The sequence below is a fragment of the Colletes latitarsis genome, chromosome 4, assembly GCF_051014445.1.
Source record: "Colletes latitarsis isolate SP2378_abdomen chromosome 4, iyColLati1, whole genome shotgun sequence".
In the NCBI taxonomy this organism is placed as follows: Eukaryota; Metazoa; Arthropoda; class Insecta; order Hymenoptera; family Colletidae; genus Colletes; species Colletes latitarsis.
Genome location: NC_135137.1, coordinates 39,185,955 through 39,212,930, shown reverse-complemented (window position 1 = coordinate 39,212,930; position 26,976 = coordinate 39,185,955). Strand labels below are relative to the sequence as shown.

Sequence of the window (26,976 nt, the reverse complement as noted above, 5' to 3'; positions counted from 1 at the left end):
TTTCTAATTATTGCTCAACGTCTGGGAGTCCGCGTTAAGTGCGGAATGTATAATCTGGAAAGCTAACACGATCGAGGGGGTGGAGTCCCTACTCGATTTTGGAGTTTCTCGAACGCTTGACCTTTCGACCGCCCTTTCCAACAGAATCTTGCGTACTCGTTTCGCTTTTAAACTTTGTTCTAGTTATGCGTGTATTTTACATGTGCTCCGTTTTCTTTCTAGGTGTCTAAGATGAAGAAAAATCATTCGATGGTCCGATTTAATTAGTACATAGATACGAGGCATGGATTTGAAACAAAGAATCGCTCGAACACAAGTTCGATAACCCAAAATAATCATTGCGATCAGGGTGTATTCGTCACTACCGGCGTTGATGTTAATAAAAACGCAAAATCATTCGCGTGCGATACATTGACCTTCGAACGACATCGAATAGAGGAAAGGCGATTATTCAGGAATATCCATAGAATCCGAGGTGCGTTCTATTATGAAAGAAGGTCGAATCTCATATCCGAATGCTCGGAAAGCATCAGCCGATCCAATCGCTGGGTCAATATTCGAACCCGTACTGTACCGAAGATTCTCATCAATTGAGTTGTCCAAACCCAAAGATCTCTTTTCTTCGAGCCGGGTATTCGAAAAATGGCCACTGTCGTCTAGGATACGTTTCTATCTAAGGTCGAAGAGGAGAGAAAGGAATTTTTTGTTCGCGTTGTGCTTCGTATTGCATGCGGTCCACGAACAAACGGCCCCCTTTGGGCAGGAATAAACGATCCGCGTTGCGTCCGTAAAAATTTTTCGTCCGTTGGAAACTTTGCACGGTTCGTAGCGTTCTATTTAAGGAATATAAGCTCGACTCGTCGGACCTCTACCTCCGCTGGAAAACAGTTTCGCTTCCGGTGAAAGCTTCGCCATGGTTCTCCTTGTGCTATCCAATTACTGGTCCATCCATCGTTCACCGCAGGAGTTTGTTGTTATTGCGAGACCACTTTGCCGATGTTTTCGAAGCGACTTTGCAATTTAATTTGACGAATTTGTTTGTTTTTACGAATGCACGTGTCGCGGCGGGAACACGACAGGCGTAACGTTCGATCGATAGAAATATCGTTGCATCTCGTTACGGTGTTTCTTCGGATGGATTAAGAGAAACTCGTATAAACTATAACAGTTATTATGAAAGTGGTCCAAACTTAGAAACTATTCTTCTAAGATCGTTAAATTTTACGGTCTAACGCCGTAACAGAAAAATGTATTGAAAATATGACAGTTATTCTGTCACCACGCATTGGGAAAAATGATTTACGCCACTGTCAAAGTAAACACAACATACAGCAGATAACAATGGAAATGACAACTTCATTTCATTGCATACTTCGTGACAACTTGGCAAACATTCTTCGATAATAATGGAATATACTAGATGATACGATGTAATATTAAATGAAAATCGAAATTTTTTTTATGCCACTTTCATAATAACTGGCTCGTATGTATATCGAAATATACGCTTTGTACCAGATATTTTATACTTCAACGAACGCTTTGCGTAAACGCAGGAATTCACCTTTCGATTTCTTCGACACGACCAATTTCGTACGTACCTCTCGATGCACGTATCAGCTTTCAGACGAAGTCCCATAAGTACTTTGGTGATCCCACGAGGATCTACGATTACGATAATCAAATCCATGTTCGCGTTTCTCCCGGATCTTGATCTTTTTTCGCTTTAACCGCTAGAAGGCTCGAACAGTTTCAAATTACACGTTTGCAACTTTACAGGAGGGTGCGACCTTTTGTAAATTTCGACTCTACATAGATTAAAAACCATTAACATAACAGATGGAGCGATTGTTTGAAAAAATTATAGGCAACGAACAAAATTGGCGTAGATCAAAATGACCCGAATAGTTTTTCTTTTAGATAAGCAGAAAGTAGTCCTTGTTGCGCCGAGATTACCATAATTGGAAGCAAATCGACGTTACATCCATAATATCGTGATTTTTTTTTTTCGTTTTGCCATGATTATAGTAATCCTCGATTCTTGGCCAATAGGATACCTTTATTCGCACGCGTAAACGTCGCACAGTAGTTTTAAATTGGCATAATCACCGAAGCCGCAAGTTTACGCAGCTGAAACCCGTTTAGTTATGTATTTTAAGGTCTAACGAATAACTAGAATTAAATCCGGCATTGACGCAAGCTGTTGCAACAAAGTTACACCTAATCGAAGCTCGATTCATCGAAACTTCGCTTTTCTAAAACTAAAAGACACATATACTACAACGATTTATATCATTGTGTACATATTATACATGGAAAATACACTTTAAGGGTAATAAAAAGACTAGGATCCATATTTGCTTTATCAAATCGTTGCCTCGTCAAAATGACGGTACAGAAAACTCGTCGTTGCGATTCCTCGAACAAAAAATCGAACCGTGTACGAGCATTTTTTAGCACAACGAAAACGCAAAGCGTGTTAATTGGAAAATTCCGTGGTCTTTATTATCACGTTACCGGGAAAAGCACGGAATTTTACTGAGAACAAGCCGAGGAAACGTATAATGTATTTATTGCGTGGTATAATCTCGACTATCGATCGCGGGTTTCTACGATTCCGTGAAAAGCCCCGTACGCGTTGCTCGAAAACACCTCTTACATAATGTTGAGCAACAACGTATTGCAACTCGGTCTGTCGCTTATTTGCACGACTCCGGATTTACGTAAAAATTATAATTAGATCTCGACGGACACAATGATAGTCTCGTATCGCCGGTCAGAGGTAACCGATTGAAACACGCGCGTGCAGCGGGAAAACTCGAACGTCGCGCGGAAAATGCACGCGGCTCGCATCCAAGATAGCGAAAATCCGTTCTCGTCGGAAATAGCTTTCTCGAAACGAGCATGAACGCGTGGAGAGTCGTGGAAAATCGAAAGATAGCACCGATTCTTTGGTGAACGAAGATCCATAGACCAAATTCTAGTCTTGGATTATCGGTTTCTCGGCGCCTATTGCGATTCAACCGAGAACAAATAGACGCGTTTGTTCGATGTACGGTACAGAGATTAGTTATTACTCGGGCTTACGATTATCCTGCTCCTTGGATTGTTAGTATTGCCGTTCCACGCGGCACGTTACAAATGAAGCTTAACGCGTGATCATCCAATTTGTCGGCGAACTTTTGTGCGCGCGATTGCGGGTTATAAATACAGGACGTAACAGCAGACGTTTATGATCGCGATACTAGACGGTTAATTTACGACAACAGACGCGTTGGAAACCCTTTGTAGGCTGCTCGGACTGGAGAACTGGTACGATGTTGTTCCACAGTATCCTAAGATGACTGTCTCGTGGTCTCATCCGTTGTTAGAATGCGACTAGATTCGGAAAGATTCGAACGCGGTCCAGCATTTCAATGTGTTCGAGTTTGAAAGAGGCCGTGGAAAATTCTCCGTCAGTTATCGTTGGCACTTCTGGGCTTTTCCGTTTGACGCATACACACCGATCGAAACTGTACCGTCGATATTAAATCGCGACCGACTGTAAAGTTCAATTCTGGTCCACGGTGCAACTTTGCGGGAATTCTGTGTGCCTTGCACCAACTTTCGTTGCTGCCTTCGTATAACCACGTCGAATGAGTCATCGAACAGTACCGAGCAACAAGGCTCTCCCATTGCAATGGAAACAATTGCTGTGTTCGTGTTTAGAAAGTCATGGTGGCGAATCGTTCGCAAAGCTCGTCGTAAAGAGTCACTCGCGGATAATGAACAGAGGAGACAACAACGTAGTCGACACGAGGCATCCTTTTTTACTCGAGTCGTATAAAGATCTCTTACTAGACGAAGGACTATCTTCTAACAAACCTATTAGTTTTCGGGGAGACGACAAGACCGTCTTTTGTTCTTTGGGATATTTTTCAACATCCTCGCGAACTCTGACCGACGCGCAGAAGAAGCTGCGACGCGTCGTTTGCCACTCGACCGCCGACTCCGTCGTTATTCGTGACTTTGAAACGATCATACGAGTCGCGGAGATAACTCGAGATCGGGCTGTCGCGCGTCAGCAATCGACGCGACTTTGCATTGCAAAGTTTTGCCCGTTGGCTCCCTTGAGCTTATCGTCGAGCGTGCACGACCGATCGCCGATCCAGCGACTGACACGCTCAGCCAACGTCGTACGGTGTTTTTTCGTTCGATACGGACGAAGTCGAGACACGATGATAAAGGTCGACTGGTTGCGAGTAAACTGAAACTCTTCGATCTGCCATCTCAGGCGTAAGACACTGTTACGTAAAAGTTGCTCCTTTTATTACGACGTTACGTCTCGTGGATAGCTCTACGTTCAAAAGACGCCTCGATAACGACACGCATTATTCCGCTTTTCCGTCGTTCGGCACGTGGAAGGCTCGACGCGGCTTAAAAATTCTCCAGAATTCCATGTAACATTGTTTACTATAAATACCATATTAACCCTTTGCACTTCGATACCTACGACAACATACGTAGTATTTACAACTCAAATTGCACGGAAACGCTGGAATTGTGTATCGTAGCGAAGCTAGCTCGACGCCTCCGATCTAGAAAAGATCTCTGTCGTCGAAAGCGAACGAGAAACACTGGCACACCGAGCTGCGCGACAGTGACGAATTTGGTTGGAGCTTAGCTTCAGTTTCGCCTTAAACGAAACGCAAATTCGTGGATTTGATCGCGAATTCCGCAGCTGGTCGTCTCGATCAGCGTTTCGATGGACCCCTTCGATCCTCTGCGAAGCAATTTCGAATCCATTAGAACGATATCGGGTTATCCGCACGTACCAGTTTAGCAGAACTCTCTCTCTCCCTGTCTCTCTGTCTCTGTTCTGCTGAGCGTCGGGACGGTTAGCATAAACGTAACTGTACTTCGTGGTACCGTAGATCGTTCATAATACCGAGCAACACTATTTCTAACAAGCAGCACTATAATTAGAGCACGTCGTGCACGCGGTTATACGAAGTTGGAACGAAGGGAGAAGATATAGGAAAAGAGAAGGAGATACATGGATGACGAGTGACGCGCGGGGGCGGAACCGATTTGGAGCTATCGAAAGTTTCCAAAACGCCTGGTCGCGCGGGATCGATCATCGCACGCGCGATTGATCCCCTGACGATATTTTCTCGCGTTTTCGGTGTCCGCGAGTACGCGAATTTCGTGTTTTTTCGCGATCGATAAGAACGAAGACACGGCCGCTATCTTATCGGTAGCTTAATTTCGTAAACGCGGCGTTGCGTTGGCGTGCTAAACCTCTCGGAGATTAGGTACCGTCGACTTTCGAAACCAACAGGACACTTTGTGCGTGTCCAGTATCCAGTCGTTATCCAGCGTTGGACGGAAACCGCCGAAAATCTGTCGCGGAGCTATTTCGATCGTCAACGCGCGGAAACCCGATATTCCGGCGGTTCCCTTTCGAGTGCAGAGCTCGAATATTCCGAACCGAGTGTACCGAAATATTTCAAGTGGCTCGGAAAACTGCGAGCGGAGGGCAAAATGTATGTATCGCTCGATAGGATCGAGTGTGCTTCGTCGCGAGTCGGGACGAAACGAGTTCTCGAGCGCTCGAACAGAGTTCTGTTTTTGAGAGCCACTGTCCCGAATTACCGTGGTACCATACAAAGGCACACGCGTACGCGAACGAGACTCTAAAATATTCATAGTCGTCGTCGCTCTTCGCGTGTACTTTTTATATATCGCGCGACGATAGCTGGCCGTGGGTTCTCCGTTCGCCTAAATCAGAATAACACGACGGTGGTCCCTGCGTGTCCCCTCTGCTCCATCGACGACGCTCCTTTTGCTCGCGATAAAAAGTATTCTCATCTATAGAATAGCTGATTCACGCGTGCTTTCTCCGTTTTATTTCGTTCTTCTTCTCTTGCCTTCTTTTTCCGTTGTTTACCGCCTAGTCCAACTCCCACTAGCAGTTTTTTGGCTCTCGTGGAAACAGGGTTTCTGGATCGCGATCGTTTCGTTCCAAAACGAACAACACCACCCAGCTGGCAGTAATTTTCAAGCGTTAGACGCGGGAAGACAGTCCGCAGACGTTGAAAGCAATGCTAGCCACGCAATTTTTAGACCTTCTGTTGTTTTTTAAAACGATAAGCAAGCTTTCGAACCTCTCTGGATCCAAGTTGGAATATTCGTTCGACGATCGAGCTATGGGCGAAGTCTGCGATAGAATCGACTTGGGAGACCTCCCACCAGTTATTCTTCGAGGGGAACTCTTCTTCTTACTGCCTTAGCCCGGTGGCTTGGATACCCCCTGTTCGGTAGTATTCGATGAAAGCGGCGATAGGATCGAGAATATCGCGCGTATCTTTATTCCTATAGAAACTAGATCTACGAAAAGATACGTAACTATCGAATATTAGTCGATATTCGTAAACGATAGGATAATATTAGGCGTACGAACCCACTACTCTTTACCAAATTTCTTGTTTATTATTGGAAATGTCTAGGACCACAAAGGGCTTGAGGCAAACTACAGATACCTAGCTCGATTTCTTTAATGTTCTGTATACTGTTGTCCTCCGTAAGAAATTTCGATCGAGGTGGCGACGAACGGAGGGATCCAGTAATAAGCGTTGTATCCCTTTCTAATTGCAGGGAATGTGTGACATGTTCATCCAAACACAGCAGACGAGTAGCGTCAACGGCAGCAGCAGCAGCAGCAGCAGCGGCAGCAGCAGTAACAACACCGTTCACCACCATAGCAAAAAACGCAAGTTGGAGTACAACGTGAGCCAGCCGGTGATCCAGCACGCTTTGGTTCAATCGACCGGCGACTACCAATTAGACAATACCGGGCTGCAACAACGGTACTCCGTGAACGGTGCTAATACCGCGTTTAGCTCGCTGCACAACAATAATGCGCTGCAGAAGAGTAGCCCGAACCAACAGACTCTGGTACGAGCCTCGACGATCAAGCTCGTAGACACGTACCAACGCTGTAGCCAGAAGGTTGGTGCCGCTTCCCGCGATCTCATCGCGCCGATAAAGCTCATTTTTCTATTCCCGACCCACGGCGCGATCCTGATCGCTCGATCGCGTCGAGGAAAGTCTCGGACCGCCGTGTCTCTTTCCCCGTCCAGGGACCCACCGACGTTAACGCTCTGCCTGCTCGTCTAATCGAGATAGATGCTCGAGATACGCTTCGCCTGCGATTAGAATTTCGTAATCGCGATCTATTAACTCTAGAACTTCATTCTGTCCCTTTTCTCTCGGAAACTTTACCATTTGTTCGTTTAACAAACCGTACCAGCGTTGTTTCTACGTCGAGATGCGATGAGCTAGAAATCCTAGAGGCTTCTTCGCCTCTTGTGTCATTCGTTTATCGATGTTTCTTCGCAATTGCACCGGACGCGTTCGATTCTCCACTGCGCATTTTGAAATTCATTTGGCGTTCAGCGCGATAACGAACCTCGTCGTCCTCGGCTGCGTTTGTCTCCGCTTGTTTCTTTCCGTTGCTGTCGCTCGTTTCCGCGACTCGTCGCAGCACGACGTTCTGGTTACTAAAAATAGTGCGTGCTTTTTACTTCCGCAAGCGGATACGGTCGTTCCATTGTCCGCCGTTTCTTCTCCTTGTTCCCATTTGGATAATTTTAACAGAAATCCTAGTTCCGATGTTGTGGACGCGAGATTTAATTCGGATTTTAACTGTATTTTAGGAAGGTGAACGCATACTCTGAAGAATCCCAAGTGGTACACGACAGAATTTCCGTTTCAGTCACGCTTTCCCCGCGTATCGATGTTTTCTAAATTGGATTTTCCAAACCAGATACCACGAATGCATTGTATCTACAGGATGATAGTCATCCACGTCCGACAGCTAGGGATTGCCATCGTTGATGGAGAAACTTTCACAAAAGTAGCCTTGTGTTTTGCAAAGTCGTAAAGCATCCATGCTCGCTTGCATTGCTTAACGACCTCGTGTGTCCACGTTCGCTAATTCTGGAGAGTAATTACGGACCATGGAGGAGGTTTTCGTTGCTCGTCGATCAAAAGAGAGATGTATCGCGGGCACGGATTGAACGGTCGTTTGCCAGGTAATTTCTCCGTGTGGCGTAGTTACATATCGATTGAACTTCAAGGCTTCCATTTCATATTTCATACCGGTCATCGCGACGTATGTACTTCCGCCGGGCGAGCGTTTCAGAACGCCCGGTACGAGTATTCTATATCGATCGATGTATCGCGGAAAGAGCGTTTATCGTCTGATTATGAAAGACACACCGTTGCCTCCGTGATCTTTTTCGTTTCAAGCGGTGTCTGTCCACGTTTCGCATTTTGCCACCCACGTATACGTGCTAGTTCGATTAAATTTCAACAACCGCGCACACACGTGACCGATGAGATATTGCATCGACTGGATGGACACGTGTTCCGGAACTTCCAGGGCTTATGTTTGCTCGCGCGCGTGCATATGTATGTGTCTTGTGGCTGTCTTTCTCGAACATTGGGTTCGAAACCCTTGTGTGCTCCTTCGTACGTTCGTCGCTTATTCGTCCCCTTCCAACCAAAGCTACCGAAGCTACTGTCTACGATTTCTTAACGTACAAAAATTTTTGTATAAGGTATATTCCTCCTACAGAGAAAAACTTGGTCGAGGGAGGGTAATGGTGACGGTCTGGCAGTCCATTCCGCCAACGCGACGAACGCAGTGGGTAGTACTGTAGTGTCGCAACACCATACTCAACAGCAACAGCAGCTGCAACAACAACAGCAGCAGCAGCAACAACAACAGCAGCAGCAGCAGCAACAACAGCAGCAGCAGCAGCAACACAAGCAAACAGGCATGACGGCGCACAGCAAACAAGTAACCAACGCTGCCAATGGAGGCGGTGGCAGCAATCCCCAGGGCGATGGGGATTATCAGTTGGTTCAGCACGAAGTCCTATACTCGATGACCAATCAGTACGAGGTCCTCGAGTTTCTGGGCAGAGGTACTTTTGGACAGGTACGTTTCCTCTTCCACTTGTCCGGAGATAGGATATTGTTCCCCGAAGATCAAAGACGCATCGTTTGCTCCTCGACAGGTTGTGAAATGCTGGAAAAAAGGAACCAATGAAATAGTGGCCATCAAAATTTTGAAGAACCATCCATCGTATGCGCGCCAAGGTCAGATTGAGGTGAGTCAACAGGATGTTTAGTTAGGGTCATTGAACGGAAAAGTCGAACTACGTTCAAATGCGATTTCGATTTCACGCAGGTCTCCATCCTGTCTCGACTTAGTCAGGAAAACGCGGATGAGTTCAATTTTGTGCGTGCTTATGAGTGTTTCCAGCACAAATCCCACACCTGCTTGGTCTTTGAGATGCTAGAGCAGAATCTATATGATTTTCTGAAACAGAATAAATTTTCACCATTACCGCTCAAATACATCAGACCGATTCTCCAGCAAGTGCTCACTGCTCTTTTGAAACTAAAGGTGAGTCATGTTTCGTTGTAATAATGGCGTGTTGTCGCTCGCGACTATCGATCGGAGATTATCACAAGAATATACGTTTGTAGCAATTGGGGTTGATTCACGCGGATCTTAAGCCAGAGAACATCATGTTGGTGGATCCAGTACGTCAGCCTTACCGTGTGAAAGTTATTGATTTTGGTTCAGCCTCTCATGTGTCAAAAGCTGTCTGCAACACGTATTTGCAATCGCGATACTATCGTGCGCCTGAAATTATTCTTGGACTTCCGTATTGTGAAGCGATAGATATGTGGTCACTCGGCTGTGTGGTTGCAGAATTGTTTCTAGGATGGCCCCTGTACCCTGGTAGTTCGGAATACGATCAAATTCGATACATAAGTCAAACGCAAGGCCTACCGACAGAGCACATGTTAAACAACGCTAGCAAAACAACTAAATTTTTTTATAGAGACATGGACAGTAAGTTTAGGCAACTTTAAACCAAGTTGATACCGTGTTGCGTCGAAAGGATATTACTCAAAGTCGAATCGTTTGTAGGCACGTATCCATTTTGGCGATTAAAGACACCGGAGGAGCACGAGGCCGAAACGGGTATCAAATCCAAGGAGGCAAGAAAGTATATTTTTAACTGTCTCGATGATATTGGTCAAGTTAATGTTCCAACCGATTTGGAGGGTGGTCAACTTTTGGCTGAAAAAGCAGATAGGAGGGAGTTCATTGACCTCTTGAAGAGGATGCTCACGATGGACCAGGTAGTAATATCTAATTCATGTTTCGATTGTGCCAGGAGACAAAATTATAGCGATTCGTTTGCATTATATAGAGGAGGTATCCTTTATGGAGAGTTTATTGTTGGTTTCGCAGGAGCGCCGAATAACACCCGGAGAGGCTCTGAACCACGCTTTTGTCACTCTGGCCCATTTAGTTGATTATGCACATTGCAACAACGTAAAAGCTTCCGTCCAAATGATGGAGGTTTGCCGACGAGCTGGTGATTTCACAGCAAGTCCGGCGCATCATCAAGCTCCTCCAGCACCTCAACCACCTCCGCCAACGTCGTTGGTAGCAAACTTTGTGCCGACGACGAACGGCAGTGCTGTTACTTTCACCTTTAACAATCAATTGACCAATCAAGTACAGCGATTGGTTAGAGAGCATCGCACGGCGCAAACAGGATACGACAATCTGGTTCGTAAACGAATTTTCTTCTTTTCTCCTCTATCGACGATGCGCGTTCGTTGTTTTCATTTGTTACACGATGGCTTCTTTTTATCGTGCTGTATCTTCTCTTTTTAGTATCAAATATACAGTAACAGTAGCCGTCGTGCGACTCAATACAGTAGCTCATCCAGCGGATCGAATAGTGGCCGAAGCGGAGTGCACGATTTTCCACATCAATTGGTGCCTGGTCTACTTTGTCATCCACCCAGTTATCAGACGATGCCAAGTCCTGCGAAGCACGTAGTTGTTGCCCAAGTAAATGCAATACCGTTTTTCTCGTTCTCGTAAGTTTCTCAGCGATCGTTTAATCATGCTTCGCGTTCTCTACAGCCTCCGCAAGCACAACAGGGACCGCTGCAAATTCAACCATCTATCATATCGCAGCAGGCTGTTGCTGCGGCAGCTGCGGCTGCTCAGCAACAGTACGCAGCAGTACCCGTGTCTATGGTGGAAACTGGACGTCAAATGTTGCTAACGGTACGTATGGTTCGCCGTGAACAAGTTTCGAATTGTTCGCGAGCGATCGGACGATAGTATGTTCGTTTGTCTTCTTACAGAACGCTGTACAAACATCATGGCCCGGTGGTAGTCGTCAAATGGCCGCCATCGTGCCGTCGTGGCAACAATTGCCGCCGCAACACGCAGCCATACAACAGCCGCTGCTGAGCGACGCTGGAGATTGGGGACGACCTCTTATCGTGGACAGTTCTGCCATCTTGCAGGTAGGTCTGGTAGAAAAGATCGTTTTGGTACACAGACCGAACAGTTTTTCAACTAATCTCCCTTGTTTTGGGGAAGGATCAGCGGCCAGTATTTCCTGTCACGGAAGTTTACAACACCAGTGCCCTTGTTGAACATCCGTCTCAGAGTTGGGGTAAACGTGGCGGAACGAAACATCATCAGCATCACGTGACGGTACCACAGCAGTCCCAACATAGGCACGAACACAAGAAAGAGACGCAACAGTTGAGTCCGGTAAAAAAGAGGGTAAAAGAGAGCACACCACCGAGCAATATGAGAAGGCATTCGCCTACCGGTGGTCATTGGCAACAACAAACGATGCAACAGCATCATCACGGCAGCAAACACAACAGCAGCCACAATGTAGAGCATCATCAGGTTACATCCGGTCGGCAGCAAACCATCACTATCCACGATACACCATCTCCGGCAGTCTCCGTTATCACGATTAGCGATAGCGAAGACGAAACACCTGGCAAATGGTAAGCTACCATACATTGCTCGCATTTACAGTAGAATATTCGAACGTAGTTAGAAGAAAGTATAATCTGTAGTCATAAAATTGACCGGAGGAGACGACTTCGTATTTGTTATGAACGTAACAAATCGTTACAATTAGCCAAGAATTATAGAACGCTATTATTTTTTGCTTTGTTGAAATTTTTGTACGGCTTTGTTGATATAGAAGTATGATCATCTCGATGTATCATCTACAGATTGTAATTATCCTGTATATATCGAGTTGCGTAAACAGGAGTCTCGTCTATAAACGTAACCAACCGTAGCATATGTATATTTACTAGAATTTTATCAGTAGAATAGAAAGTAGTGGAATCATGCATGAATATCATTGACAGCTGTGGAGATCGCCAATGTGGAACCTGTCAAAATTTGGCGACTCGCCTGTCTGGCGATGGGCGTCCAGTCCGCGAGGAAGTCATACGAAGGTACATTACCGTAATGTAATAATTGCAACACATACGATAGATATAGTACATATCGATCGATCGGTTAACAATCTCTAAGATTACGACGTAACACACGTGACGCTGCACACATTTCGCTAAGTTTACATTTTAAGCACTAACACGTTTGGGGTTGTTTGGTAGTTACGATGGAAATATTTTCAGGAACGCGTGCACGGTATCCATTATCTCGTCCACGACCCTAACAATCCCATGACTTACAGCTCTAGCGTTTAATACAATTTTGTCGCGTTCGATGCAATCTCTAACCTCTAAATTCTGGCTGGAGTTATTCAACGTTCGATCTATTTTACGCGCAATTGAACGTATTCGTTTTTAATTTCAGTACGCAGTCGACGCCGCGCGTAGTCCAACCAATGCAACAGACTCATTCGAGTAGTCAGTCCCATACCAACGGACATGTTGTAGCGCATAGTACTTCTCAGAGAGCTCAGCGGAAAAATATTATTAGTTGCGTGACAGTCGGTGACAGCGACGGTGAAGCTAGTCCAGGCCGAGCACATACTCACCTGTACCAACATTTACCGCAACATCCTCAGCATCAGCAGACCACACAGTTAATTAAACACGAACCCCAGCAACAGCATCACGTTAGCAGGTAATCAGCTTGTCCGATTAAAGTCGTAATACCCAACCGATACGTGCTCGATACGTGACGTAAATCTATTGTTCGTTGCAGCAGCAGCTCCGGATATTCTTCTCAATCGCAAAAGAAACGATTATTGGCAAAAGTACAGTCCGAATGCAATATGGTAAATGTTGCGACCAAACCGGAACCCGGTGTCGAGTACCTCGCTCCACATCCGTGTCACGCGCCAGCCTGCAAAGAGCCACCGACCTACCAGGTTAATTTACAACTTAAATTTCAATCTATATGATTTTATTTTCAACTGCATTCTTTTTGTTACGCAATTTTTCCATATGATCCTAGTTTGTTTATTTTTATTGGTAATCAACTGCTCCGTTTGCGGGCGTATCGAAGAGAACAACAACGATCCTGCTCTACACTTATTGGTTCATATCCCCTTCCCGTTTTTTAGTAATCTTTCGTTTGAAAATGTTTTTCTAGGATGATGCCTATGACATGCATGACTACTTCTTGCAGTATGTGACCACGAGTAGCGCGCATCCGCATCTTCAAGAGCAGCACATCGTGTATACGACCGGCACGGACAAGCGGGTATCATGGCCTGGAAAGAGAACCGAGTACAAACACGAGTACGTTCAACCGCCGGCTGCTCATTCGAGAGACCACCAAAAGTGGGCAGTCGCCAACACTGTGCATCAGTATAGGTGAGCGGTTCTATCACATTTTACACTCAAAACACACTCGAAGCATGCAATACGGCACATAGATGTAAACAAGAATCTAGCAATAAAGAATAGACCCCTAGATACGAGTAAGAATTCGTGTGCACGTAGTTTGACAGAATCAAAAGTTCGTTGATTCTCTCGGTTTGGTCTCTGGTAGTCCGTTTAGAAGACAGACGTATCTTACAGTAAGTAAAAGACGCATGGGAATTGCATAACAAAGGGTTGGATTTTGTTTTGGGTTTTGTAGGCAGAGCCAGGTGGTGGGTTCGGCAGCCCATCCGGGTCATACCCACAGTCATCATGGGCATCCGGCCCACCTCAGTCCTGGGGGCGGTGGCGGGGGCAGAAGTCCTGCAGGGGGGCCTGTAATAGGAAGTACCCAACATCTGGGACAACCCCTGTACCAGGAGTACGCTCATGTGCGTTCAAGGGCCCATGCCGTGCCACCCCCGGTGTACGTTACCGCCGCGCCTTCTCAGGCTCCTACTGCTATCCAGCAGCAACAAGTGCCCACCTATCAGGGATTCACACCCGGGTGGGTACCTAGACACCTAGTTGATGCATGCATGTGTGTACCATTTATTATATTTTCGTTCTAGTAATAGTATCAGTTCAGTACGTTATAATCCTGTGATCGTACGTAGTTGTTGCAACTATTAGAGCAACATGTTCCCGTGCCACTGTTTTACTAATTTTTCTCTATGGCATGCTACGAGATTCGATCGGATAATCGATACCGTTTTTTTTTTTTCGAGGTACACGTACCGGTGTTACACCTTTAAATTGCTTAGTTTGTACAAGATGCAACGTCGATTGCCTGCTTATGTACAGGCTGATTCTCCCGCGAGTAAACGCGAAAGGAATGTCGCCGCTTCGATATCGCTGTCGCATCGACGATCATTACTTTCGAGTCTACTGACGGAAGACTTGCCCTCTATATCTATTCTTGATAAAACCATGAGTGCGTGTAGAACGAAAAAATTATCATATAAGAAAACAAAATATTTCATTTACCCTTTTTTTAGAGCTTTATGGAGAGTTTCTAACATTGATTATCCCGTTTTTTACAGCTCGTCTCCATTAACGTTGTATGATTCTAGTCGAGCGTTGCCACCACCAGCTCATCACAGCTCGGCCAGGCCGTTGCTCGCGAGTCATGCAGCGCACCCACTGCCTGCACACATGCAGCCAACGGCCGTATACGGATTGGCTCCGCTTTCGCCGGCCAAACATCAATATCAACCTTCTGGTTTGTGGTTCACCGAGTAAATTGTACCTCTGTCTAGCTCAAGATAAGGGATACTGAATGGCGCGCGAAAATTTACGCGATACCAGATTACAAGAAAACTATCGAACGAAAAGAAAAAGACAACCAACCAGGTATTACAACATCCTATGCATTCATTCTTTATAAACTTTCTACTAGCGAACGAAGGGAGCTCTTCGCGATGCTGCTGCTGCTGCTATTGATTATGAAAACGCAATGAAAACACACACACACACTAAGGCTTAACGAGAAAATTCATGACTGAAGGTGACTCGACCGAGTCCCGAAGCAACACAGAAGTCGCTCTACAACATTTCAGTTTCTGACAATCCGTCCTAAGCAGCGATTGATTGCTCCTTTCAAAACTGCCCGTCTGTTAATGAATGGAGATTATCTACGATTCGAATCGTAGCAAAGGCAGATGAACAAACATGATCCGAGTGTTGGATTAACTATCGATCGGCATGCGTTGTACACAATTAACGTAACGCTTCCCTTAATGTTTCATCCTGCCCATCGATAGTAGGTGAGTTGTCTTTTTCATTTCGTTCGATGAGACGAGGTTGCGTGTCGATGAAATGTACAAAATAAGAAAACGACACAAAGAGAGGAGGCTTTTTTACGCTTCCCGTCGCGCAACACTGTTTCCTCAGTGAACCATTTGCTACGGTGATTTGTATTATTTGTATTATTTGTTCGAACTGTTACTTTGGTAATACACTGGTCGACGTACAATTTTGTCCGACTTAGGCGGCGCATATGTTGTACACGTGACACGGTACATATACAGTTACAGTATTTTCTGACGAGTTGTCACGATTTTTACCTAAGAGATTGTCGTAAAGTTATTCCCAACGCTTCCTGAAATTGCCCACACCGTGTTAACTGTATATCTCGCTCGTTCTCGTTCCCGATACATACAAAGGCTGAGCAAACCAGAAAGATAACAGCAAGCAAATGTCACCAGCCTATTTAAGAAGTTGTCGTAGCTCGCAGGTCTCAAGCCCCGGACAACTTTTCAGAAAATACTGTACGTATGTATTATATGTATACTAAACGTTTCGTGACTTTTGGGAGAGTGAATGTTGTTGTCGCGCCAAAGAAAATTTTACGGGGACGTTGTGAAAAGATTGTCGGACAGGCGATTTCGTTGGAATTCGCAGAAACGAGAGAAATTTATGCGCAGTTTAAGCAGATAAAACCAGAGATGTTTGGGTGGATCCGGTGAAGTTGTGTCGCTTCACCGTGAAACAGCAAGCGTATTTTATCGAACCACGGCGTTACAGCGGGGATATAAGTTTGCATTTCTTTTACGATGATACTTCAGATCCGTATCATGCATAATTGTTTTTAATACTCGGTGACAAAAGTTATCTTTGGTCCGGCAGAATTCCCGATCATTTGGCGACGACGATATATCGCATTGTTTTCGCCCGGTTGAATTTCGACCCAGCCAAAAGATTTTTATCGTCGAGTGCAGCGACACGCTTGAACGTTTCAAACGTTCCCTTTTCAAAACGTAGGCTCCCTTCCCGTTTCTTCTAGGGAAAAAAGGGGGCCGATCTATTGCACGCGTTCACAAGAACATATATACACAACGCTACTATACGCGACATATTGATTAATTGTAAAAATGTGTTTTGAGTTTTATCGTCCTAGATTTATTTCATGCTGTTTCAAGTATACTTATGCATCCTAGTAATTGGGTGTCCTTTAGAGGATGTCGTTATTACGATATGGAAGCAACGCGCGTGGTTGAGTTTGAAATCGAATACTTCTCGTGTTTCGATTCGAATGGTGAAGAGGGTAATCGCGCACGATAACTTGTATTTGACAAAAGCTGTGCCTCCTCGCAGCAGCCTCACTATTTATTTGTTTCGCGTAATTAATCTTATTGTCCCCTCGTCGTAACTATTAATGGTTACTATTACTATCGTTACTACTACTATTATTATTACTATTATTGCAATTAGGCATCATCGTATTTAAGGTAATTACCAGGAGTTCGAAGTTTTGCCTCTTTTTTTTTTTTTTTAGATATCGCGTTTTAAATAGATTTGCGCGTTAGGATTGTTCGATAATGAGATTCACATTAGCGTTATTGCAGATTCACATTAATGTTCGACATGCTTCTTCATCAATGATCATATGCATCTTCTCTTTTCTATATCGTGTTTCAACGTTTTGCATTTCACCGAGGGTTGTAGTTTAAGAATGTACCCGTCGAGTACATTGCACAAATCAGCGGTACACAATTAATTAGTATGATACAACACGATGAATTAGAACGCATAGAATTGCAAAGCTGCGTTTCGGGAGAGACGAGAATCGATCCACGGGACATATTTTCGAATACGATTTCTATCGAAAAGAAACCTTCGTTGCAGATGTTATTATGTCGGATTGTACACACATACACGTACATACACACACGAGTAAAGAAACTTTCTTCAGCGTAGATTCTATATATTCTGTCGCGACAAACGCATCGACGCAAGGTTTTAGTTATTTCTTTCAGTTCCCCTCGTTGAATCATGTTCTTCCTTCTCGCACTTTTCCACGACAGTATGAAGAAAGCGATATTTCTAATGTCTCTTTATAACGTGCATTCGTAACGCCGAACAAACTGCATCCGGTATACACATGTGAATGTCCAAAATGTGGAATTGTACATAATTATTACGAGTAGCTCTCTTCCTACATTTCGATGTTCAGCAGCTGTAAAAGTGTAGATCGCGCACATCGTTCTTCTACTCGCGACACTTTTAAGGATAAAAAAAAAAAAAGGGAGGATAGAGGTTTTTCCGCGTGCTGACGTATATTTCGTGGTTTTTAATGGAATGACGCTTAGGCATTGTTTTGCTAATTATTTTATATACATAGCTGTATGATAAACGTGTACGGGAATATTAGCTATGGTACGTTGATTAGAGTGATCCATGTCCAGAGTTTAATTAGGAGTATTTTACACGTAGAGCGAGAGTGTGAGTGAATGATAGGGTGATACATAGAGGCAGAAATATAAACAAAGGATGCTACGTAGGGAGAATGACGAAGTAAAATTTTAGATAACATTATCACGATTCCGCGAAACTAAAAGAAAATTTTCAAAGTTTTAATAAATACAACACGAGGACGCTGCTGATTCGCTACTTTCAGTCGATAGAATCGTAGATGTTGATATCGTTATACAGAGACCACGGTTTCGTTTAAAAAGTTTCTAAACAATAGTTGTTTCTTTCGGTACTATCAAATTCATTGCGACGCGTCTATCAACACGAAACGATAAAAAAATTACATATAACCAAGTCGATGTGCCTGTTTAATCATACTTACGATTAATCATACTTAACGTTTGTATATTTACTGGAAACAAGGGGGAAAAAAGTGACGACGATAGAAGGAGGGGTTGCGGGGGTGCGTCACGAAAGGGTTGCAGTATAGAGAGGGAGAGATAAATAGTTAGAATCAGCATGAGTGCTGTACGTTCTATCAGTCACACGATACGAACGTACGATTAATTAACATACAAGCACGTTCGCGCGCATACATGTGTATATATATGTATGTATGCTTCCATGTAGAACGTAGAGGGTTGTATAGCATAGAAGAAAACCTACCTTCTCTTCTCGCAATTCGCGAGATAAAGTCATATCCTTAGATTTCACACATTCTACTACCGTAAAGGAAACCGTTGTTAATAATAATAATAATAATAATATATATGTGTATATATATATACGCGCAGGTGTATCTATAGAAACATTTTTTTGTTTATTCCTTCGCGAATCGGTATATGCACAAATACACATTATACGGTGTACACGCGACAGTCGTACGCATATAGTCATTTTCACATGCTTCATTTTCGCCTCTGTATACGTGTTTGGACGTATATGTAGATATATACGTGTCACTAGATCGTAGGTGGAACTTTTTTTCAGTCAGGTTTTTCGTTTCTTTCACCCAAAGAGCAAGTTTTGACTGACGATGCGAGGATTCTGTAAAACGTTTAGTATTAAGATCGTAATTATCGCACCGTGGATTCGGATTAACCGTCGTTTAGATTATTTTATTATTACATTCATCGTTGTTAATAGCGTGCTGTGGGCATACAAAGTATTCGCGTGGATGTAGAGTTTTATTCTAAGTAGTAGGATATTTTGGAGTCAGATATCGATTATTCTCTAACAAGTAGAAAATATTGTGGTCGATGTGTTACTAATAACAGCTTTTGGGTTTACAAAACGTGGTGTATACGCTATTCGCGCATGATCCTATGTTATAATAATAGTAGCTTCTCTCTTAGATGTAGATCGTCAGTCAGTACAAGCTCAAGAGTCATATGTTCAGTCATCATTACTTTTAACACACATTTTTCACCGTATAGTTTAGGAGTAAGCGCGTCGCTGCAACGGAGAGTATCTAATTAACAAAAAATAGAAGCTATTACTATACACACACACAAACACAAACACACACATATATATATATATATATGTACTATACGCGGGAAAAGAAATTGAGTAAAAAAAGAAAAAAGTATACCATAAACTGTATCGATGGTTCTAGTTGTGATATTTTATTAATTATTATACATCATAAATATTCGCGTGGCGAATATTATTTTGGTCAGGCTTTTTTGAATGGCCAAGCGTGTACACGGGGCGAGATGTAACCACATATGGAACCGTATAATCTTTAAATTAACGGGATTCATATGGTTACACGTTATCGTCAACTCTCGTCACTTCCGATCGGACGATAGGACGCATTACCTTGGCTGCTCGCCAACATCCGCACGATTAATCTTGCGTATCGGAATATTCTCGTTAACGTGGCGTTGATCTTTCTGCCGGCGAATTTTCCATTCGTTCGCGGTTTTTCGCGAACCATAATAACACGACATTTTAGAGACTGTTTGCGATAGGTTCTCGCTTCCATGTGCCACTCTAAAGCCTGCTAGAGCAAACAGATATTTCCATCCGATACCATTGATTGTACGCGTCGTTGAGCGCAAATGTAACGGTCGCTTCTTCCTTTCGGGTGACACGAGACGATACACGAAACATACACATACACGCATACCCATACTGAAAGCTATTATAGAGATAGGATTATTTTAATCGTTTTTAAATTTGTACATACGTTTCTTATCGCATCAGGGCAAGGGGAGGAGCAAAGTGATTTATTAGTCTAGGTGTAGTGCCTAAAATGTTGTAATGAGATTGTGTCCAATAGTGAATTTATTTAGCGTTGAATCTCTAACGATCGGTCGGGGCGTTCGTACAAAAGGATACGTGAAATTTCCTCGAATCGCGAACGAACGAGATACGAAAGGGCATATATAAAAAAAAAAGAAAACGTTGAAAGATGTTGTACATACGCCCCGAATCGCGAAACGAATAGACGTTCGACGAACGAGTTTAGTACTGTTGGAAACGTCAGATACTCGCGTTGAAATGGCCAGAAACGAAGAAAAAGAACACATACACATACACAGGAATCAAAGGGACGGATCCACGAGAAAAAGATCGTTTCTTCGTGGGCTTGGGATTTAACGTTCGATCGCGTTGTATGGGAAAGTTTGTATGAAATTATTATATATTGTCACTGTAAACAAAGTAACTGACTTTTTGCGAGGAATAGATAATTTAAGTAGTTATAAATATAGGAAGAGAATAACATATTTTTGGAGTTACTACTAGAGAATTGATATCGTATTGTGCTCTGTGAGGTCTTAAGCGTCTGTCTTCTTGCGTTCTTTGGACTTTAATCGTCGGTAATTGCTCATCACGATCGGACCACATTTACACTACAATAAAAAAGAAAATTAAGCAGCCGTGCAACACTGAGATCGCATGATCAACACGATTGTCCTAAACTTTTCGGTAGAACTTTGCTCACGATCTCGTAGACTTAACTGACAACTGCGCCAGCGCGAGACAAATTACAATAGTCCATAGTTGTTTTTTAACAAAAAAAAAAAAAAAAGAAAATAAAAGAAAACGTAACGCAACATTTTCGAAATTTTAAGACGATACGACGAACCTGTCTGCTCGTTCTCCGTACAACGGCTCGATAGTTTTCTCGCTGTACATAAACGAAAAGAGTAAATGAAGTCCGATTAGGGGAAGCAAGATCGTAAATGATAAATTGCGCGAGTAAATTAGGATAGAATCGACGATTCACCTATTTGACTGTTCTTCGATGTTCTTAATGTTCACTATTACACTATGGTAATGTCGCAAATTAATATTAACGGTATTACTTGTATTATATATACGTTCGTCGACTTACGCATAATGCTATACAAGTAAGTGATTAAACGATAAATTAAACATGGAGGTGAACATTCGTGTACAAAAAATAACACATACACAACATCACCGCTTAGACGTTGTTAATCGTTAACAGTTTTTCATCTTTATGGGTGACGGATTTTTTAGATCGATAATTAGACACGCCTTGGCATATAGTTAGAAACAGTCTCTTCGATGTAGAAGAAAATAGAAAAAAAATTTGATGTTTCGACGTTCGTACGGTTTACAATTAGTATTCTTCTTCGTTTTTTTCGTCTTGTTCTTGACGATACACGCAAACTTTTCGAGCGTTTCGTTCGTGCCACGTAAATACCTATATATTACCTGCTACGAGATATAGGGTTGTTCGATTTTTAGAAAAATGGTTCGTTTAGGAAAGGAATTTTTCTACGCGTCGTTCCAAGAACATTGGTTATTTGTTCGCTTGGTCTTCGAGGTGTTTTTAGTTTCGAAGATTACGGAATTATTTCAGTAAAAGTTTTATTTCACTATGCTCTGTATAGTTTCTTTGTGTACGCCGTCGTTGACGCTAGTTTTCGCGACGGTCGTTCGATGTAGCCGAGAAAAGGGAATAGATATGCTTGATGATAAGGAAAACTAGAGAAAGAAAAATCGTAACGAAGTTAACACAGGTCTATATAACAGCTCCGTGTAATTTAGAAGTTTATGCGATCGTACGAATAAGCCGAACTTGCTATTACTGACTACACCTATCGTTATATGGCTATTCTATATATTTGTACCATATATGAATGTTCGTCTTTTGTGTATTTTGATTATACTATGATAGGAGTAGCGCCATTTATACTATTATTATTAATAATCATTCTAATATCGTTGTGATTACGAATACTATTGTATTATTTTTCATCGATGCCGTGCGGGATATTACAATTGATTCTAAATACGCGACTTTGTTAACACGTTCGATTTTTATTGCGTCTCTTAGTCTGAAATCGGTCGTTGGAAATTTTTATACATCGTACAGTTTGAACTTGAACACCTCGACAAATCCGTCGATCAAATCTATGGAGCACCTCGATCTTTTCATCTTCCACGACGACAATGATTTAATCTGTTGTTCTTAGAAGGCACTCCGCCTCTATTTTGTTCTTCGATTAAAAATTTAGAAATGGTTGGTATTGGCGCTAAACTTTTGGCGATTTCGGCCAACTTAGTTTTCCTTCTACTGAATTTTCAAAACGTCTTTCTGCGAAACATTTTCGTAGCATTGCCTTACTGGTATATTATTATAGATATGTATGATAATTACACACCTACACACATAGCACACGTGACACCCTTCGAGTGGGTAAGTCATTCGTGCCGTCGATTAATGTACTGTTTGCCAAACTTCTTTATCCCATTATACGTACGGACCCAGTTGTGTAAATGTATAAATTGTAATTACCGCGTGCGCTCGAATTTAGCGTCATTTAACTGCGTCTTTCGAGCTTAAAGTTCTCGTTGAATCGGTACTCGATAAGGAATAATTTATAACATAAAGACGATTCTATTTTAATCCCAGACATATTACGTTCGATAACAATTGCTAATTTGTTTGAACTTTAATCCGTTTATAGCTGGAAATAACGTTGATATTCAATACGTTTAAAAATTGTAAGGATACCGGTCTCGCCACTATCGATCGACGAACACTAATGTATATATTTTATACTTAAACAATTTCTTAAACAGCATTGGCCAGGAACCGTAGTCGATCCATAGTTGAAGGACACGTCAATGTATATTTTGCCGCGAGGCTCAACAATATTTTATAGATTTATTATTACCGACAGGACATCGATCGTTAGACGCGTTTCAGTAGCATAAATTCGAGCGTAGGCGGACCCTTCGTACGACCATGCATCTAGCAACATATAGTAACCCCGATTGATCGCCGGTCGAGGCGATGCGAGAATAACGCAAAGTTTCTAAAAGGCGGTATTTAGCGTAAGAAAAGAAACACAAAACGAGAGAAATGAAATGAAAAACTGTTTTTTAAGCTTTCGCAGGAAGTCTGTCTCAAAGTATTATTAAAACTCTCAGGCTGCGCCGATTGTCTTTGCCGCGTCGCATGACGTGCGCGTAGGCGCACTGTCGCGAGGTCGTCGAATGAAAGAATGATGGTGTTCAACGACATATCCGGGTATCGAATCGCCGAAGCGCAATTACGTACCTAACTTTCCATTTGATTCTCGTCGAGAAACGGTTTGCTTGTTAGAATTATTTAACGACAGGGGCTCACGCGAGTCCGTAACGATAATAATTGCTGTCGCAACGGAACTACCAGCCGACGATCAATTTGTTTAACAGTAGAGCGTGCCTTATATCGACGATCCGACCAGAATCCTTTTTAGAATTTCGTTCGACCGGACTAATCGTTTTCCCAAAGCATGATCGTCTCGCGTTCGTGCCCGGCTGTCCCTTTGAACACCGCTTCTATATATGCATATACAAATATTATGTAATAGGATAAAAACAATGAAATATCCATTGCTTGCGCGTGCGACGAATTATTTCAGAGGTCGACCAGAGTACAAAGCGTAGGTTTAGTTTGGTCTTTGGAAATAGTTTGCGCACGCGATCCGGAATCGATGTCGTCGTCGAACGTTCGAAAACCGATTGAAATAACGCGTTAACGAGACAAAGAAAGAGAGAGAGACAGAGAAAAAAAAACCAATAAGGATAGGGTAAAATGAAAAAAAGATAAAAAAAAAAAAGTAGCTTTGAAAATACGTAGCGGAAAACGCTGTTACCGTTTCACGGCGTTGCGTCGACCGAATGTATCCGACTCCCGTTGTTTGGGTTCTTTTGTATCCGACAATAAAAAGAAACGAAAGAAACGCGCGAACCAAGGGACGAGAGAGCGAAGCGCTTGGCGCTCTTCGACGCCCACCGCGAATCAATTACCAGAGACAAATCAAAAGTACTTAGGCTTAAATCGCTTCGCGACCGAGCGTGTGACCCGAATCGCTCCAAACGCTATCGAGTCAACCGCTGAATATCGCGAAATACAATCGATCTACCAAGGCTCGTCGCTCGGTCGACGCAACGTTTCTCAGGGCATTTGCGGACGAGATACCGTAGCTTGATCGATTAGTATTGTTAAATGCTTGCTCGTTACACCCCGTGCGTGGTCTTGTTAATCTTTAAAAGAGGAAATAATTGTTCGCGTAAATGTTTTAATAACATCGATTTCAAGCTTCTGGACGCGGGCCGCGTACTGACATCACTGGTGTACAGTGTTAAAATATATACAATTTGAATCAAAATTTTGTAAATTAGCCGTTTTTCAAATGTTACCATAAAGGTCGATCGATATTGTCGGACGCGATTCGGTTCGAACAGAAGTATCTCGTATTTGTACCATCAATCATCGATCAGCCATCGGTATGTTTGAACTGAATCGCAACGCTATAGTGTATAAACATTCGTATATTATTGCCTATAAGAATATTTGAACCGGTTCGTGTCTGAACGAATAACATGTATCGACCTTTATACTTTACAATTGTGTTCGTACACTTTGAACTTGAACCCTTTGACTACGGAAGGCGTATTTGTACGATCGATAAATATCTTTCACTACATTTTCTGTTTTATTAAACTAATATAGCATTAGGATTGTTATTACACGTTGCATAGCATTCGATTAAATAGCTGGGTATTAAAATGTACTTTAGTCTCAATTTAGTTGCTGAAAGCACAAAAGTAATGGTTCTGAACTAAAGTGTGCCGCAGTCAAAGGGTTAAGAATCAGTGTCTCGACAACTACGGTCGGACCAGTTGCAAATTAGAGCCACTAGCCGAACGGCGAATTTGTTTCGGTCCGACCGTAGAAAAGTGTCGAATCGGTGTCTCGTCCGTAACGACCCTCGCCTAACAGACAACGCGCAGAACACGTTTACGTCTAGGCAACCAAAAAAAATTCTAATCTCATCGCGGCGCAGCTTGCGACTACTGCAAACCGATTCCCGGTCGGGTTTGGTAGTGGCAAGCTCCGCAATTCTTCCGACAACAGGGGTCTTACAAAACTAATCGGTGACGACTTACTTAACGAAACGTCTCTCAATTTTTAAGTCGCGCACCGGCATTTAGGTGGTGCATATATCCTTGGGGGCAAGAAGTCTATTTGATATTTATATTTTAATATACACGGGCCGATTATATTTAGTGTATTGTAATTATTGAATATATTAACTGATAGCCCCGGGGTCTGCTCGTCCAGCGACACGGAAACGAACTTGTCGCGACTGTGCGTGGAGAATCAGAATTGCACGCGGATGGAAAATTGCGTGGGACAGGTATGCATCGATGGACGAGCAGCCCGCCGGTGTGAAGAACCACGATTTTCTGTATATTACTGTAGTATAATAATCAAACACTAAAGACTAATGCTTAAGGTGATCGACGAGAGCTACGACGCTCTTCGAAACCGCGTAAGTGTATTCGAGATATTACTATATGCAACCTGAAAGATCGAATACGAGACAAAGTGCGAATGCGAAATAAAAAATTTGGTACGAAACGAAAGAGAGCGAGCGAGAGAGAGAGAGAGAGAGAGAGAGAGAGAGAGAGAGAAATAGGTACACGCAGCGGTACAGACGTCTCACTGTGTTTTAAATGGTTAATAAATGCAAATGTCCGTGTATTCGCTCGGACACTTCATGAACTGAGTTCGCTGTGTCACGACTGTATTCTTTATCAAACGTTGTCCTTTTTTTTCTCGCTTTTACGCACCGTTTCGCGTCCTATTCGATGCTACTGTCGTTTCGTCCGTTTGAATTCGATTTATCGTTCGCTTTTTATTCTACAAACCTTGAGAAGAGTCGTATCTTCTGTTTCGTCGAAGATAGACGAGCGCGACGTCGCTTTTTCCATAAGTGCAACTGGGGCGAGTGCATCGTTGCATTTATGGGAAAAGCGGAGGTCACAGAAAGATTGAAGCTTTCCTCTGTTACTTTTGTCTTCGACGAAACGCAGGATGTACGATCCGTTTCAATCGTGTGACGCGTAACTTCGTTGGAAAACGTTCTTTACGGACAACCTGTAACGTGTTTCATTCCCGAAGGAAAATTCTGTCAGTTTTGAGGAGCACGAGAAGTGTGTTGTATTGCTACTTTGACGCGCGAAAACTTCGCGACAGTTCCATCGGCGGTAACAATTTGAAGGGAAAAGAGATTGTAACGTAAAAAATTACTTCTTGTATTCTGTGCTTTCTGCTGTCGGAACACTTTCACGATGCGTCGTCGATACGATATCTGGCATCACAGCAGAGAAAGATTGCGATCCGTCGTATCGTTTAGAGAGATCGAGGAATTTCCCCGTCGATAATCGCTACGATACAGTAGAATTTCAATAATCGCGTGAGAAACGGCTGAAGATCCCTGCAAGTATCGGGTCTCGTGCAATTAACGAGACAATCGATTCCTTCCACTCGCAACTTCGCTCGTTCCTAAGCGACCATCCCTTCCAATTCTCGTTGCGTTTATCAAACTTCTACTGTACCTCGTTCGATCGACGATGGATCCTTTCGACAATACGCAGACCGAACCGTTCCAAACACGCAGGTCCGAAGAGAAGCTTCCGAAAGAGTTAACTAATTAATCACTGTACCTGTTATATTTACTACTTAAGCCCGCAATCAAAGGAACCGAAGTTTGATCG

At 43.1% G+C, this 26,976-nt stretch overlaps 1 protein-coding gene across 5 annotated transcripts in view; it reads left to right on the top strand.

Annotated features, from left to right (window-relative positions):
• Positions 1–25,985, top strand: part of Hipk (Homeodomain interacting protein kinase) — a 29,779-nt gene extending 3,794 nt beyond the window's left edge. Inside the window, exons 3-19 of one of the 5 annotated variants that reach the window (XM_076763246.1) lie at positions 6,637–6,990; positions 8,621–8,986; positions 9,066–9,158; positions 9,239–9,457; positions 9,541–9,913; positions 9,992–10,209; positions 10,319–10,642; positions 10,751–10,930; positions 11,006–11,152; positions 11,233–11,397; positions 11,474–11,898; positions 12,274–12,363; positions 12,728–13,000; positions 13,085–13,247; positions 13,472–13,695; positions 13,964–14,251; positions 14,787–25,985. In XM_076763246.1, coding sequence (XP_076619361.1) covers positions 6,640–6,990; positions 8,621–8,986; positions 9,066–9,158; positions 9,239–9,457; positions 9,541–9,913; positions 9,992–10,209; positions 10,319–10,642; positions 10,751–10,930; positions 11,006–11,152; positions 11,233–11,397; positions 11,474–11,898; positions 12,274–12,363; positions 12,728–13,000; positions 13,085–13,247; positions 13,472–13,695; positions 13,964–14,251; positions 14,787–14,985 — 4,098 coding nt within the window. In that variant the 5' untranslated portion in view covers positions 6,637–6,639 and the 3' untranslated portion in view covers positions 14,986–25,985. Of the gene's footprint in view, positions 1–6,636; positions 6,991–8,620; positions 8,987–9,065; positions 9,159–9,238; positions 9,458–9,540; positions 9,914–9,991; positions 10,210–10,318; positions 10,643–10,750; positions 10,931–11,005; positions 11,153–11,232; positions 11,398–11,473; positions 11,899–12,273; positions 12,364–12,727; positions 13,001–13,081; positions 13,248–13,471; positions 13,696–13,963; positions 14,285–14,786 lie in introns of all 5 variants that reach the window. The other 4 variants (XM_076763243.1, XM_076763244.1, XM_076763245.1 and 1 more) reach the window with 4 other exon arrangements.
• Positions 25,986–26,976: the final 991 nt, after the last annotated feature.